This window comes from Paralichthys olivaceus, chromosome 15 (assembly GCF_024713975.1).
Source record: "Paralichthys olivaceus isolate ysfri-2021 chromosome 15, ASM2471397v2, whole genome shotgun sequence".
NCBI classification, from domain to species: Eukaryota; Metazoa; Chordata; class Actinopteri; order Pleuronectiformes; family Paralichthyidae; genus Paralichthys; species Paralichthys olivaceus.
The window spans coordinates 23559698-23573569 of NC_091107.1; the positions used below are offsets into that span (position 1 = coordinate 23559698).

The following is a 13872-nucleotide window of genomic DNA, read 5'->3' on the forward strand; positions in this document are numbered from 1 at the left end:
GTGGGTTGGAAATGGCAGGATTTGGGTCTGTGGCTGGAGCAGCGGTTGAGTCTGAGAGATTTCCAACCAGTTGAGGGGGATCCCTGAACAGAATACAGCAAGACTGCATTAATTGCATTAACTTCCACAATTATTGGCATAGTATAGTTAAGTTAGTGAAAGACGGCAAATCACAATTCGAAAGAGGTCCCATCAAAATTATGAGCTAAACACAAATATGATTGTGGAGGTGAAGGGGCTGGGAGAGCACCTTCACCTGCACCACAGAGGATCAGTCAGCCGGGTGAGAGCTGTTAGCTGATTGATCCTCATGCTTGAAAGGGCAGCAGCGGAGCTGCCTCAGGACACTCACGAGGGAAGAGACTAAGCTGCGAAACCAGAGGTCCAGCAGAAAGTGCTGGACCCTTTAAGTTCAGTGTTTTTGTGAGTTTCTGTTAAAGTTTAAATAAAGATGTTGCTGAGCCACAAATGGTTTGACTGGTTTGTCTCTGGCTGTCGTGGTGAGAGCCCCGTGGAATAGTCTACCACCACAATGATGTATTGATGGATTGATGGATTGATGAAAAACGCAAAACCATTAGTTGTTCATCCCAAATCAGATTACAGACCATAACAATATCAATATAACATAACAATATCATCTGAAACAAGAAGCCCTCCAGTAAAGCAGTACATGCACATGCACCCGAAGTTGCAAATCCACACAAACTCTGATACCACTAAGTTCAACTCAACTGTTTGTTGTATTCAACCTCTGAGGCAGATGACAGGCGCCACAGAGACTACGATTACAAAAAGAGAGGGGGGGGTGTCCAGATTAAGAGTGTCCAGACTTCTCATTGGTTGGGGTGGGACTTCCGCTAAGCAGGGGAGGGGCTTAGTGCCGGGGGCTCAGGGGCGGGAATTGGTGACGTAGCAGCTGCTACGTTTTATTCTCTCCCTGATTCTCTCTAATAGAGACTGGGTATCAGAGATGTTCACAAGTCTGTTTTTTGCAAGTCCAAGTCAAGTCTCAAGTCTTTGGTCACGAGTCCAAGTCAAGTCTCAAGTCTCTAAAAAATAAAAGTCTCATGTCTCCTCTATATAATATACCTTAAATTGCCAAATATTAGCCGTGGCTGAGGGGGTAGAGCGGTCGTCCTCCAACCAGAAGGAAGTTCAATCCCATCTGCATGCCAAAGTGTCTGTGTGTCACACTGTGTGGGTGAATGGAAAACTGTAGTATAAAGCGCTATATAAATACAACCATTTACCACTGACACTGCATGTTTCTTCGCCTTTTTCACGTATTGTGCTTGCTTTCTGATTATCGCCATGGCTCCGGTGCAGCAAAAAACAAAAAATACGACTTGAAATTAAAACTTTCTGTCGTAAAATATGCAGAGGAAAAACTCGGGGAAGCAGCCGCTACACGTTTCTCTGTCAACCCCAAAACAGTGAGAGATTGACGAAAAAATAAAACTGAGCTTCAGCGTCTGTCCGAGGAGGACAGCAAAAGAGCCAGGCTGCCTGGTGGAGGTAGGAAGAAGGCTAGCGAGGAGCTTGAAATAAACATGCGGGAATGGGTTATCAACAAACGGGCAAGCCACGAGAGAGTGTCCCGCAAAATGAGCAGGGTGATGGCGAAACAAATGTATGCCACCGTGAGCCACAGCAGAGATGAGGAGTTTGCCGCGAGTGCTGGTTGACTAAACCGTTTCCTCCGCCGCAACAACTTCACTTGCAGGAGATGTACAACTATTGCCCAGAAGGATTTTGTGAGGAAGAAATTAAACGCCTGTCCCAAACTGTATAATTTATATATATATATTAAATTATACGGGTTTTTTTTTATTCCGAGTGTAAATGGAGTCGGATTTTTCTCTGCACAGTGGTTCTCTTTTCGTAACTCTTCACGACGTCTCCTTCACATCTTTTCCTTGTGACGCTTTCCATCAGGGTCGAGGAATAGTGGTTGGGAAAGTTATTTTGACTTTCCTAAAGCACCTCAGGTTTGCGCAACTGACAGGGAGGAAGTGGCGGAACCATCGATCAAGCGTAGCAATAACGACCGGACGTTCTTCTAGGGCGGACCAAGTAACCTCCATGACATGGATGTATGACACAATTGACAACAATACCGAGGTAAACTGATTTATTTCTGTATATCTATATTGCTGCAAACAGTTTTGCGGTCTTCAGTGTTCTCTCAACATTACCGACTGTATTAAATGTGATGATGTGCAGTGAAGCAGAGCTGTGACTGTACATGAACGGTACAATCCTTTGACAAAGTAAAGTTTGCTGCAACTGGAAACGTTCATACACATCCCTTCTCTTCGTGCTCAAGTGGAAATACATTTCCAGTCGCTCCTAATGGTTAAACGTTTGCATTAGTACAACAATATATGTTTGCTGGTTTTAAACCAGCAGCCAAGCTATTCGAAAGTTTGATTATGGTCAAATTTAATATATGCTGGATTAACGATACTAAGTAACCAAAGTTTTGAGGTGGACCAGTGTTACTGACGGGTATCTTACAAAAGTGAGGCAGCACTGGTTCATGGTGGACAAGATTACGTGAGAGCATTGAGAGTACATTTTTCTGTCTAGTTTAAACCCATTCTAACATATTATGAGCAAGATACCTGAGATACCCTCATTTTAAAACCACACGTAACATTCGTATGAAAGCTGTACATGTGCACAAAAGCCAATAATGGCGTACACACCTGACAGCAGTATTCTCTTCATAAATCACAGTCCAGAAACATGCACATGTGGATCTGCCTCATATCCCTGCTTCTTCATACCCACATTCAACCATAAATGGTCACTGCAAAGCACCTCATGGTTCATTATGAATCAAGTGAAAAGAATTGCACATTTGCTGACATTGATATTGTGAGTGAGGTGGAGGTGAAGAAAGAAAAAGAAAATGCATACTGTAAAGTGTTGCATATCTATAGCAATCAGACTGATAACTTCACACCTTGCCAAATTCATCATTACCATCAGTGGTATCCCAAAGTCCAACCTAGGATATCATTGTGTCCAGGTGTGCAGGCACACAGTTTTATGCATCTGATTATTGTTTTGCATGTGCCATTTTAGTTTTTTGTTTGCACATACACTTATAATCCTATGCACTGTTTTATAAATAAATAGATGGATACATCCTTTATTGATCCAGAGGGATAATAGGATAATGTATTTAATAATTGGAAACAGTGCAAGAATAGCATGAAACTTAAAATATAAAAAATATAAAAATAAAATAAAAATAAACGTAGGCAGTAATGGTGATGGTTACCAGGCTGCCAGACTATCATCATCAATGTGTTGCTGAGTCCAGAAAATGCTGCTGTCCCCTCTGCTTGAAAAGCTCCAACCTTTGTCAATGGGGTATGGTCAGCCATAAAAATGACAAACAATAGATGCAGCGACTTAAACTAGAACTGGCATCTCAAAAAAAATGTAGACAGGAAACATCAGATCCTTAGTGAGGGGCGGCTGTGGCTGAGGGTAATAGTGGTCATCCTCCAACCAGAAGATTGTAATATTAATATTCTCCTATTTTATTATTATATCTCCTAGTCAATGTCATCTTGTGCATATTATTACAGGTTCTATCCCAGTCTTCCTACATGTAATGTCTTCCTCATCTGCATGCCGAAGTGTCCTTGGGCAAGATACTGAACCTCGAATGGCCTCTCATAGAAAAAAGTACTGCCTATAGATGCACTGTATGAATGTGTGTGAATGGGTGAATCTAAAACTGCACTGTAAAGCGATTTGACTGGTCATCAAGACTAGAAAAGCTATATATAAATACTGACCATTTACCATTAAATGAGACACATGGTGTTCTGGGATCAGATGTAAGGAGCGATATTGGTTCCACTCATGCATTAATAAATTGATATCAAGGGGTCAGTGATTTTTGTTTTCATTGAACCTTCTTACGTTATTTTGTTGTCAATGAATTACACAATGTTTTTCATTAAAGATTTTCAACATGAATATATATATATACACTGCTCAAAAAATTAAAGGAACACTTTTTTATCAGGGTATGGCATGAATTCAATTGCACTTTTTTGATAATTATCTGGTCAGTTAAGTAGCAGAGGGGGTTGTTAATCAGTTTCAACTGCATTGGTGTTGATGGAATTAACAACAGGTGCACTAGAGGGGCAACAATGAGACGACCCCAAAAATAGGAGTGGTTTTGCATGTGGAGGCCATTTCAAGTTTCTCCCTCTTGATCACTTAGACTGGTTTTCCATTAGTGTTGGCTTTAGCTAGAGTCATTATCTCTACTGGGAGCATGAGGCGATTTCTTAACCCTACAGAAGTTGCACAGATTGTCCAACTCCTCCAGGATGGCACATCCATGCGTGCCGTTGCAAGGAGATTTGATGTGTCTCCCAGCATAATCTCCAGAACATGGAGGAGATTCCAGGAGACAGGCAGTTACTCTAGGAGAGCTGGACAGGGCCGTAGAAGGTCCTCAACCCATCAGCAGGACCGATATCTGCTGCTTTGTGCAAGGAGGAACAGGTTGAGCACTGCCCAAGCCCTATAGAATGACCTCCAGCAGGCCACTGGTGTGAATGTCTCTGCCCAAACAGTCATAAACAGACTTCATGAGGGTGGCCTCAGGGTGCGACGTCCTGTAGTGTGCCCTGTGCACACAGCCCAGCACCGTGGAGCTCGATTGGCATTTGCTATAGAACACCAGAATTGGCGTGTCCGCCACTGGCGCCCTGTGCTTTCACAGATGAGAGCAGGTTCACCCTGAGCACCTGTGATAGACGTGAAAGGGTCTGGAGAAGCCAAGGAGAACGCTATGCTGCCTGCACCATCGTTCAGCATGACAGGTTTGGTGGTGGGTCAGTGATGGTCTGGGGAGGCATATCCATGGAGGGACGCACAGACCTCTACAGGCTAGAGAACGGCAGTCTTACTGCCATTAGGTATTGGGATGAAATCCTTGATCCCATGGTCAGACCCTATGCTGGTGCAGTAGGTCCTGGGTTCCTCCTGATGCACGATAATACCCGGCCTCATGTGGCAAGGGTATGCAGGCAGTACCTGGAGGATGAAGAAATTGATGCAATTGAATGGCCCTCACGATCACCTGACCTAAACCCGATAGAACACCTCTGGGACATTATGTTTCGGTCCATCAGACGCCGTCAGGTTGCTCCTCAGACTTTACAGGAGCTCACTGATGCCCTTAGACAGATCTGGGAGGACATCCCACAAGACACCATCCGTTGTCTCATTAGGAGCATGCCGCTACGTTGTCAAGCATGCATACAAGCACGTGGGGGCCACACAAGATATTGAGAAGCATTTTGAGTTGCAGAAATTGAATTTTGGCAAAATGGACAAGCCTGCCACATCACTTTTTCACTATGATTTTCAGGGTGTCTATAAAATTGAGCCCTCTGTAGGCTGAAAACTTTTATTTCTATCAAAGATGTGGCATCCTTTTGTTCCTAAGACATTAAACTTTCCATATCAGTATAAATATCCAACATAATTTGTTTTCACAATGAGATCTGATGTGTTTTCAAAGTGTTCCTTTAATTTTTTTGAGCAGTGTATATATATATTTTTTTTTTATTGAGATTCAATGTGTGATTTAAGTGTTCCCTTTATTGTTTTGAGCAGTGTATATGTGAAACATATATTTGCAGTTTGTAATGCAGCACACTATCAAAAACTGACAAACAAAACATAAATCAAGCCTGACTGAATATCAAATCTGATTATACCCTTTGTTAGTCCAGTCTGTTTGAAAAACCTGTTGATGATCTCTCATGTAGTCAATGCTGGCCACTCTGTCCACGATGATGTCACATGGTTTCAAGAGCAGTAAGCAGGACTTTACCTTTGGCCAATGGAAAGTGACCGCTGCCAAAAATCACATCATGAAATCCAAAGACATTGAAAGGTGAGATGTTCCCAATGCTTTATTCGTATTAACTTAGTATTTAGTATTCATTCAGTATTTGTACTTTTTGGTCACATTGTTATTTTTGATTTATTTTTAAATTGATTAAATTGTAATTTTTACACATCCATACACACTCAATATCCCATAATGTCAAAATTTAAAAAACACAGTGGTTGATGCTGGTCAGTATTCACAATACAGTGTTTCCTATAGGATTTTTCAGCAGCAACGGCGACAGGTTTTGGAAAAAATTGGAATCACAATTTTCTTTTTGTTGTGTTCCTCTTAAATGGTGTAAGGTTTTTATGTAGGACTAGATGTTAGTATCCCTTGCTAGTTGAACTTGTGAAGTCAAAATGGCTCAGACTGGTGTAACTAGTGGATATTTGGACCTCACTAGTAAACATTTTTAGTCTCAGTGGTTAACTATTAAGGTAAAAAAAGGCTTTAACTAGTTAACTAGTGTGCATTTTGGCTCGCATTAGTAAGCTAGTGCAGAAAATTGTAGGTCACTAGTTAGTGAGCTGAATCCATGTTTGACTAGCTTACATGTCAGAGCTTTTGCAGTGCCTAGTTTACTAGTTCCGTCCAGAGGGCCACTTGTGTGTCAAAAAGCCGACTAGCAGGGACTTTGATGCCGCTAATGCGGCACATATTGTTACTAGTAAGGTTGCTGTTGGAACTAGTTGGACAAAAGTGCCACTAGTTGCTGAAATAGAGTGACTAGTAAGAGTTTTTGTTCAACATGTATGAAAAGATGCTGAACTAGTGCAACCAAATGTTCAACTAGTGCTGACAAAGAGCAAACTAGTGGAGGGGAATAACATGTAATATCAAGGATATGGAATAAATGCTCAAACGGCTTGCCATAGAGGATACAATTATTGACACCAAGATAAATGATAGTTTAGAAAACTAACAAGCCTTGTGCCTTTGGTAGGATTCAATCCTGAACTGAAGTAAGAATCATTGTTGCAGTGTTACTCGTAGGGAGAACAGCTGTTTTCTGTTTGCCTTCCCAGGTTAGCAGAAGAGATGAACATGCCTTCCCTTCCAGAGATGCTGTTTGGGGACAACTTGTTACGTATCCAACACATAGATGGCTACGGCATTGGATTCAACGCCATTGATGCCCTAAAGAGAGTAAACAACATGGAGGATGCTGTCAAGGTGGCCTGTGCTCAGGAATGGCAGGAAAGCAGGCAAGAGAAGCATGGCCGTGTGACACAAAAGAAAGTAGCTTAATAATTGCTTTGTTAACATTGAAGATGAAAAGTGAAGATGACTTTTTGTTGAAGAAATAAGTAAAGCAGCTGATTCCAAGTATCTCATCTGCATTGTTAACACGAATCGCTGTGATCTCATTCCAGAGCTGATTCTGAACACTCAAAAGAGGTGGTGAGACCTTATGACTGGACATACACCACAGACTACAGAGGCACTCTAATAGGAGAAGATATGCAGATAAAGGTATGGGATAATTTTAATTAATGGAAAGGAACACAAAAACATCTTTTGTAATGTTAATTTTTAATAGTCTCAGAAATATGGAGTGGGATTTCCTGTCTTTAAGCAGCACTGCTTTTTGTCTGCGTTAAATTTGTACCTGTTGCACCTCTGAAGGTGACTGAGACAGCAGAGCGTATCGATATGGAGAAATTGAAGGCCCGGGAACAGATCATGTTCTTTGATGACGTGTTGCTGTTTGAGGATGAGCTGCATGACCACGGAGTGTCAATGATCAGTGTAAAAATTGTGAGTGGTGACTTGATGTCAAACAGCAAATACTATTGATCAAAATGAGGTCTGGATTTCCTAACATTTGAGGAAAACCGATTTGAGTGAAGCATTTACTTGATTTAATCAAAGCTTATTACTATTTCAGTAACCTTTTTAGCTTTCATTCATTCAGGGCCTTTTCACTTAGAGTCCACCTCCACTTTTTTTTTAGGAAACACCCATGCAAATTCATACTAAAAATCTGTTTGTCTTGACAATGCAGAGGGTGATGCCCACAAGTTTCTTCCTGTTGCTGCGTTTCTTCCTACGTGTGGATGGAGTGCTGATAAGAATAAATGACACTCGACTGTATCACGAGGCAAGTTGGTTTCCTTTAGCCAGGATATGGTTCAGTGCAGGGTTACATAATGAGCTAGTCAAAAAATGCACATGTGGAAGAAGTTATACCACACCTACTATTATCCTTTTTTTGTTTCCAGGCTGGAAAGAATTACATGCTACGAGAGTTCAGCACCAGAGAAAGCAAAATTGCGGAACTCAAGGTGAGTTCCTATGACAAAGTACAAGGCACATCTACAGAACAGTAATCTCCTGAGCTGTGATCAGACCACTGCTCATTGATTGTAAGATAGGTTTGTAAAGAAATGGTGTTTTGGGGCATTTAATTTAAATCTTGTCCTCAGGAATAGTAGTTTATTGAAATAATCTGCTTTGAAGCCAGTACTGTCCTCTCTCCAGTTTTTTCCAGGGCAGTGACCTCTCATTGTCTCCATTAGCGGATGGAGTTGTTGGCTCAGTTTTCATGAAACTGGCTTAGTATTGTTATTTTGTATGTATTGCTTTTTGATCACTTTTTTATATATGTATATGCGGGGAGATTGCAGCCTCTTTCTATGTTCAAATGTTTTCTCTCATTTTTTACAGTTAGCTAATTTCATTCAATCTCTTGTCCAGTGTCCTTGTTTTGTTACTGACACTGTCACTCTAGTCATCTTTCATACTTAAAGGCTCAGTGTGTAGAATTTAGTGACATCTCTAGGTGCATGTTGCAGATGAATACCCCTCACCTCACCCTACCCTTCGAAACAAGAAGGAGAACCTGTGGTAGCCTTCAGTTGTCTCAAAAAGCTCAAAAGATGTTTTGTTTGTCCAGTCTGGACTTCTGTAAAAAACATGGTGGCCTCCATAGAGAGGAACTGCTCCTGATGTTAATATAAAGTACTTAAATACAAAGGGCCTATTCTAGGGTGAAGATTAATACAATTTATATGAAACACACTAGTGAAAACACTAGGATTATTTGATATTCAATTTCTTCCAATAGATCCCTTTCACCTAAATCTTACACACTGAATCTTTAAGTTACATGGTAATTGGAATTAACAGCTCTCTGCATCAAACCATGTACAGCAGTTCAGGCTACATCTACATAACTAACTTAAATATTTTGTGTAAAAATGTAATTTGTTCTACACTTAATTTATGGCTTCATCACAGAAGAAGCACCAGCCGCAACAACAATTCAAGGTGCAAAGTAGCATTAGAATATGCAACATGGTGGACAGAACTGATCAAAATTACAGTGGCTACCTGAGATAGTGTTCAACTCCTTCACTAGCAAATACCCTGAATTCAGACAATGTTGGCCAGGCAACAGTGGATGGGGCGTCATGCTCAGAATACCAAGGAGTTTACAGCATTGCCCAACAGTCAAGATTAGTCTCTGTGAGTAGGCACCGTGGCCCCAGCACGCTACTGCTGATAATTCTGAGTGAGTGACTAGCCAAAACAGACCACCTGTGGACAAGGCTCCCTCCCTGGCACCTTTCCCTGTACCGCACCTCCGATCTCTCTCCCCTGCAGTCGATGCTGTCCACACACCCAATAAAATTCCTCCTTTGAGATTCTTTGCCAGGCCTTTACTGCAGCCATCCTCAGGTGCTGCTTGTTTGTGGGACTTTCCGCCTTCAGTTCTGTCTTGTAAGTATGTGAAAAGCTTCCTTAATTGTGTTACTGTCAGGTGACTGGCTCGGCCATTGAAAAATATTCAATTTCTCGGCCTTGAGTTGGGTTGGTTTCGCAGTTTGTTTTGGGTCACTATCTATCTGTGGATCTCCGTCCTATCACTTGCATAGCCTTTGACTGAATCTGTGCAGGTAGTATAGCCCTATACACTTCAGAATTCGTCCTGCCTTTTCCATACATGCCTCCACCATGTTTGGCAGATGATGTATGCTTTGGATCATGAGCAGTTCCTTTCTTTCTTTCTCCATTCTCCTCTCCTCCCATTGTTTTGGTACAAGTTAATCCTGGTTTCATCTGTCCAAAGAATCTTGTTCCAGAACCCGCCATTTTTAGATGTTTTCTGGTAAAGTCTATTCTAGCCTCTTGAGTGTTCACAGTGATTTGCACCTTGTGGTAAACCCTCTGTATTTACAATAATGAAGGCGTCTCTGTATCACAGACTTTGACAATGATACACCTATCTCCTCAGGAGTGTTCTTAACTTTGCTCGATGTTGTGAAGGCTTTTTTCACCAAGGAAAAGAATGCTGCAATTAGCCACTTGAATTGTCTTCCGTGGTCTTCCAGGCCTTTTGTTGTTGCATTATTCTTTTTAAGAATTAACCAAATTGTTTATTTGTCTGATAGATTAGGTTTATTTTTACAGCCGCATTATGGCCTTCTTCACTTGCATCGACACATCTTTGGATGGCATATTGAGACTTCCCAATAACAGCTACCAAATAAAAATTCAACATTTGGAATCAACTCCAGATCTTTTATCTGCTTAATTTGTCCTGAATTAGGCAGGCCACACCTGAAACTGTGTCCAATCCAACAATTGTCCAATCACTTTTGAGGGAAACTACACTTTATGTTCAGAAATGGTCTGATATTTTGAATGAAAGCATACGATCTATACTTAGATTTCATCTTGTTTGTTGTTTCAAATCCATTGTGGTTATCTACTGAGGCAAAATTACAAAAATTGTTTCACTGTCCAAATATTTATGGGCCAGACTGTAATTGTTAGAAATGAAGGATTTAGAACAGTTATTATTCACCTTAGCAGCAGACTGACCACCAAAAGACACAGCATTGATAAAACCTACACCGTTAAGCAGCCTTGAAGTCCATCCAGGCCTATGGCAGAAAAAAAAAAAGACAGTTTATCATCCTTCACATCCTTCAGACACATCCTTCCCAGGAGTAAAAGTCAGACATAAGCAGTTTTCAGACATGACCTCTGAGAATTGAGTCTGGACTCTGCAGAGGTTGCCTTTCTGCTGCTTCTGAATGTGGCCAAGGAGATGGTGGTTGACTTCAGGAAGAAGAGGAAGGTTTCACGGCCCCTGCGTATTCTGGGAGAGGATGTTGTGACAGTTGAGGATTACAAGTACTTGGGTGTCCACACTGACATGGAAATGGAAAACCAACATCGATGCTGTCTACAAGAAAGGAATGAACAGACCCTATTTCCTGAGGAAGCTGAGATCCTCAGGAAATAGAGTCTTTACTCTGACTCCTACCCCCCCCCCCCCCCCCCCCTTACACACACACACACATCCAATACTGTAGCCAAACTGCACACAAGTGAGTTTTTGCACAGACTCAACAAGTCCATGTTTACCATGCTTTATAGCATTTTTATAGTTTTCTTACTTTTTTAGTAACTCTCAAAAGCATGGAAGGCAATGAAAGAATTTCATTGTACAGGAGTGTATGTATGACAAAAAAACACTTTGAACTTAAACATCTTCTCGAAATGGTATAACCTTACTGGTTTCACTCTAAAACAGCCTAGTTAAAAAGCACACATGCACACCAGCTGTCAAATGGCCATAGAAAAGGGCCAATGAGCATACAGGGTTTTTATGCTCCAGGTCCTAATGATTTTAAGAACTGAAGAGCAAGAAGGAGGAGGTGCAGAGCCTGGAGAGAAAGAGCACACACAAACAAACGTTTGAGGGTGTTCTCTAATTTGTGAATGGCGCTTAATGTGCCTGTACATATGACATAGGAAGTGAACCCTAGAAATGCTATATGTAGTCTGTTCCTAAGGCACACGCTGTTGTTGTTTGCTTGTCAGATATTTAGGCTGTCATTATGTTTGTATACCCATGTCACAAGGCTTTGCACCATGGGTAATTCCGATTGGCAAAATTTACAGAAATGCAGAATTATGGAAAGTGTGCATAAAGGGCTCAGAAATCTGGAACAGATCATCACGCATTGGATGATTTTACAGTTAGACAGCCCTAGAAGCCCTCACTGACTAACTGGAAGATACCTCTTTAACCACAAATTCTGATCATAGTACAGGAATTTAGTGAGCTGGGTGATAACCTTCTATTACATTTATATTTACATTTAGGGCATTTAGCAGACGCTTTTGTCCAAAGCGACTTATAAGAATGAGAACATTTGTCACAAGAGAGAAACCACAACATATCACCGTCGATGGAGTATAACGAAATATAGAAACAACTGTCAAGCCCTATTCTATTGTACTGGTTATCAGGGCGGCCAAAGTTTTTTTTGTAAAGCATTCGCATACAAATGTTCTATTGCACCATGACTTTAAATTTAAAGTCTTATTTTGGTGATTGACAGTCATTATAAATGAAACTTTAATTCATTATCAAATTTTATGAAAGCCTTTGGTAACAGAATCTGAATTCAAATTCTTGTGGAATAATTAAACGTTCCAGCTCTTTATTCAGTGTTGTAATTTTAACAAATGTTACTCTCTCTTTCAGAATGTCCCTGCTGCACTGTACACTGATCCAAATGAGATCGCCCAGCACTTATCCCTGAAGCTGACAGTGTGTGAGAAGCTGGAATTTCCTGTGCCATATGCTCAGACAGCTGTTAATGAAGTTCTCCAGTGACCAGTACACTATAAGGTGCACACTGATGTGTTGTGTAATGAGAAACAGGAATAATAGCACATCCTAAATACTGCAGTAACATGACCATTGATCTCCTCTTAAATTATCTGAGGAACTGTTTTATATGTGACCACTATATTGATGTGCTCTTGAAATTCTGCCACCTTTGATTGGTTTTTCAGTGTATCAACATGCACCGTCAACTTTCAGCATTTGACATACTGTAAGGCTTGGTAGGATAGTTGTATCTATACTTTTAATATTAGTGTATTCATAACATATTTGTAAGACACTGCACAAAATTGAAACAAAGTGGGTCATCAAAGAAAATCTGTAAATATGGTTACTTCCCTATAGTGACTTATAGAAGTTGAAATAGTTGCATGTCAAACACCTTCAGAGTCTATGTGAACATGTCTACCATATGGCCTAATAAATTTTGTTTGTGCAAATATAAGCAGCTTGATTTATTTGCACTGTTATCTTGTTTTCTTTTCATGAATATTTTTGAATGAACCTGTGCAATCACACCAAAAAGAGTATAAGATGACAAGAATAATAACATAACTAGACTTGCAAGCATGTATGAGTGGGCCCATGCCTGGTGGGGAAGTGACACGACCATGCAGAGGCTGCCATGTCTTGACCAACGAGACTACGAGGTCTGGAATTGGAATAATTAGCTTATTCCAATGAAATTTGAAGCAGAGGGACTAATTCCAGTTTCCACTTGGTGGCGTTGAGCCATTCTTCCTCAGCTGTCAAATATAGTCCTTGGGTTGTGTTAATGTGGTGACTCTCATTGTACATGTCAAGTTTGAGGCAGATTGGAGCATGTGCAGTGACGTTACAACCACTAACTGTTTGTTGGCATTCCATCAAAGGTCACGTCCAAAGTCATTCAATGTAAAGGCTTAAGTGTCAGAACATGGCATCACCAGCATCTCAAGGCTTGCATGACCAATTTTGAGGTGGATCAAATGAAAAAGCAAGTCGTAGCATGTCAAAGTATCAAACATTGTACTTCCTGTCCAAATAGGGAGCTCTGTGACTAATAATGTATTTTTGCATAAAAATGAGTTTAGGGCGTGACTTAATCACTCATATGAAGTTTGACAGTGATTGGAGCAAAAACATGGAAGGTACAGCTACTTGAAGATGCACTCCATGAAATGGAATTTCACCACAACTCCTTTAGGCTCTCACCAAATTACCAGAATTCAGAATTCATGACCATGCCACAGCCCCACCCCCACCCCCTGACAAACTCAACGAAAATCTATCTTTTTGT

General features: G+C 40.9%; 1 protein-coding gene across 2 annotated transcripts; it reads left to right on the forward strand.

Annotated features, from left to right (window-relative positions):
* The first annotated feature begins 1265 nt into the window (after nucleotides 1–1265).
* tiprl (TIP41, TOR signaling pathway regulator-like (S. cerevisiae)) lies at nucleotides 1266–13038 on the forward strand. Of its 2 annotated transcripts, none has more exons than XM_069539854.1 (8): nucleotides 1266–2124; nucleotides 5817–5944; nucleotides 6970–7149; nucleotides 7318–7417; nucleotides 7571–7702; nucleotides 7950–8045; nucleotides 8167–8229; nucleotides 12450–13038. In XM_069539854.1, exons 1-8 carry the CDS (start codon nucleotides 1846–1848, stop codon nucleotides 12579–12581), a joined length of 1110 nt encoding a protein of 369 aa, XP_069395955.1. In that variant the 5' UTR covers nucleotides 1266–1845; the 3' UTR covers nucleotides 12582–13038. The 2 variants fall into 2 exon arrangements, with proteins under 2 accessions (XP_069395955.1, XP_069395956.1); XM_069539855.1 differs by lacking the exon at nucleotides 1266–2124 and adding an exon at nucleotides 2861–3705.
* The last annotated feature ends 834 nt before the right edge of the window (nucleotides 13039–13872 follow it).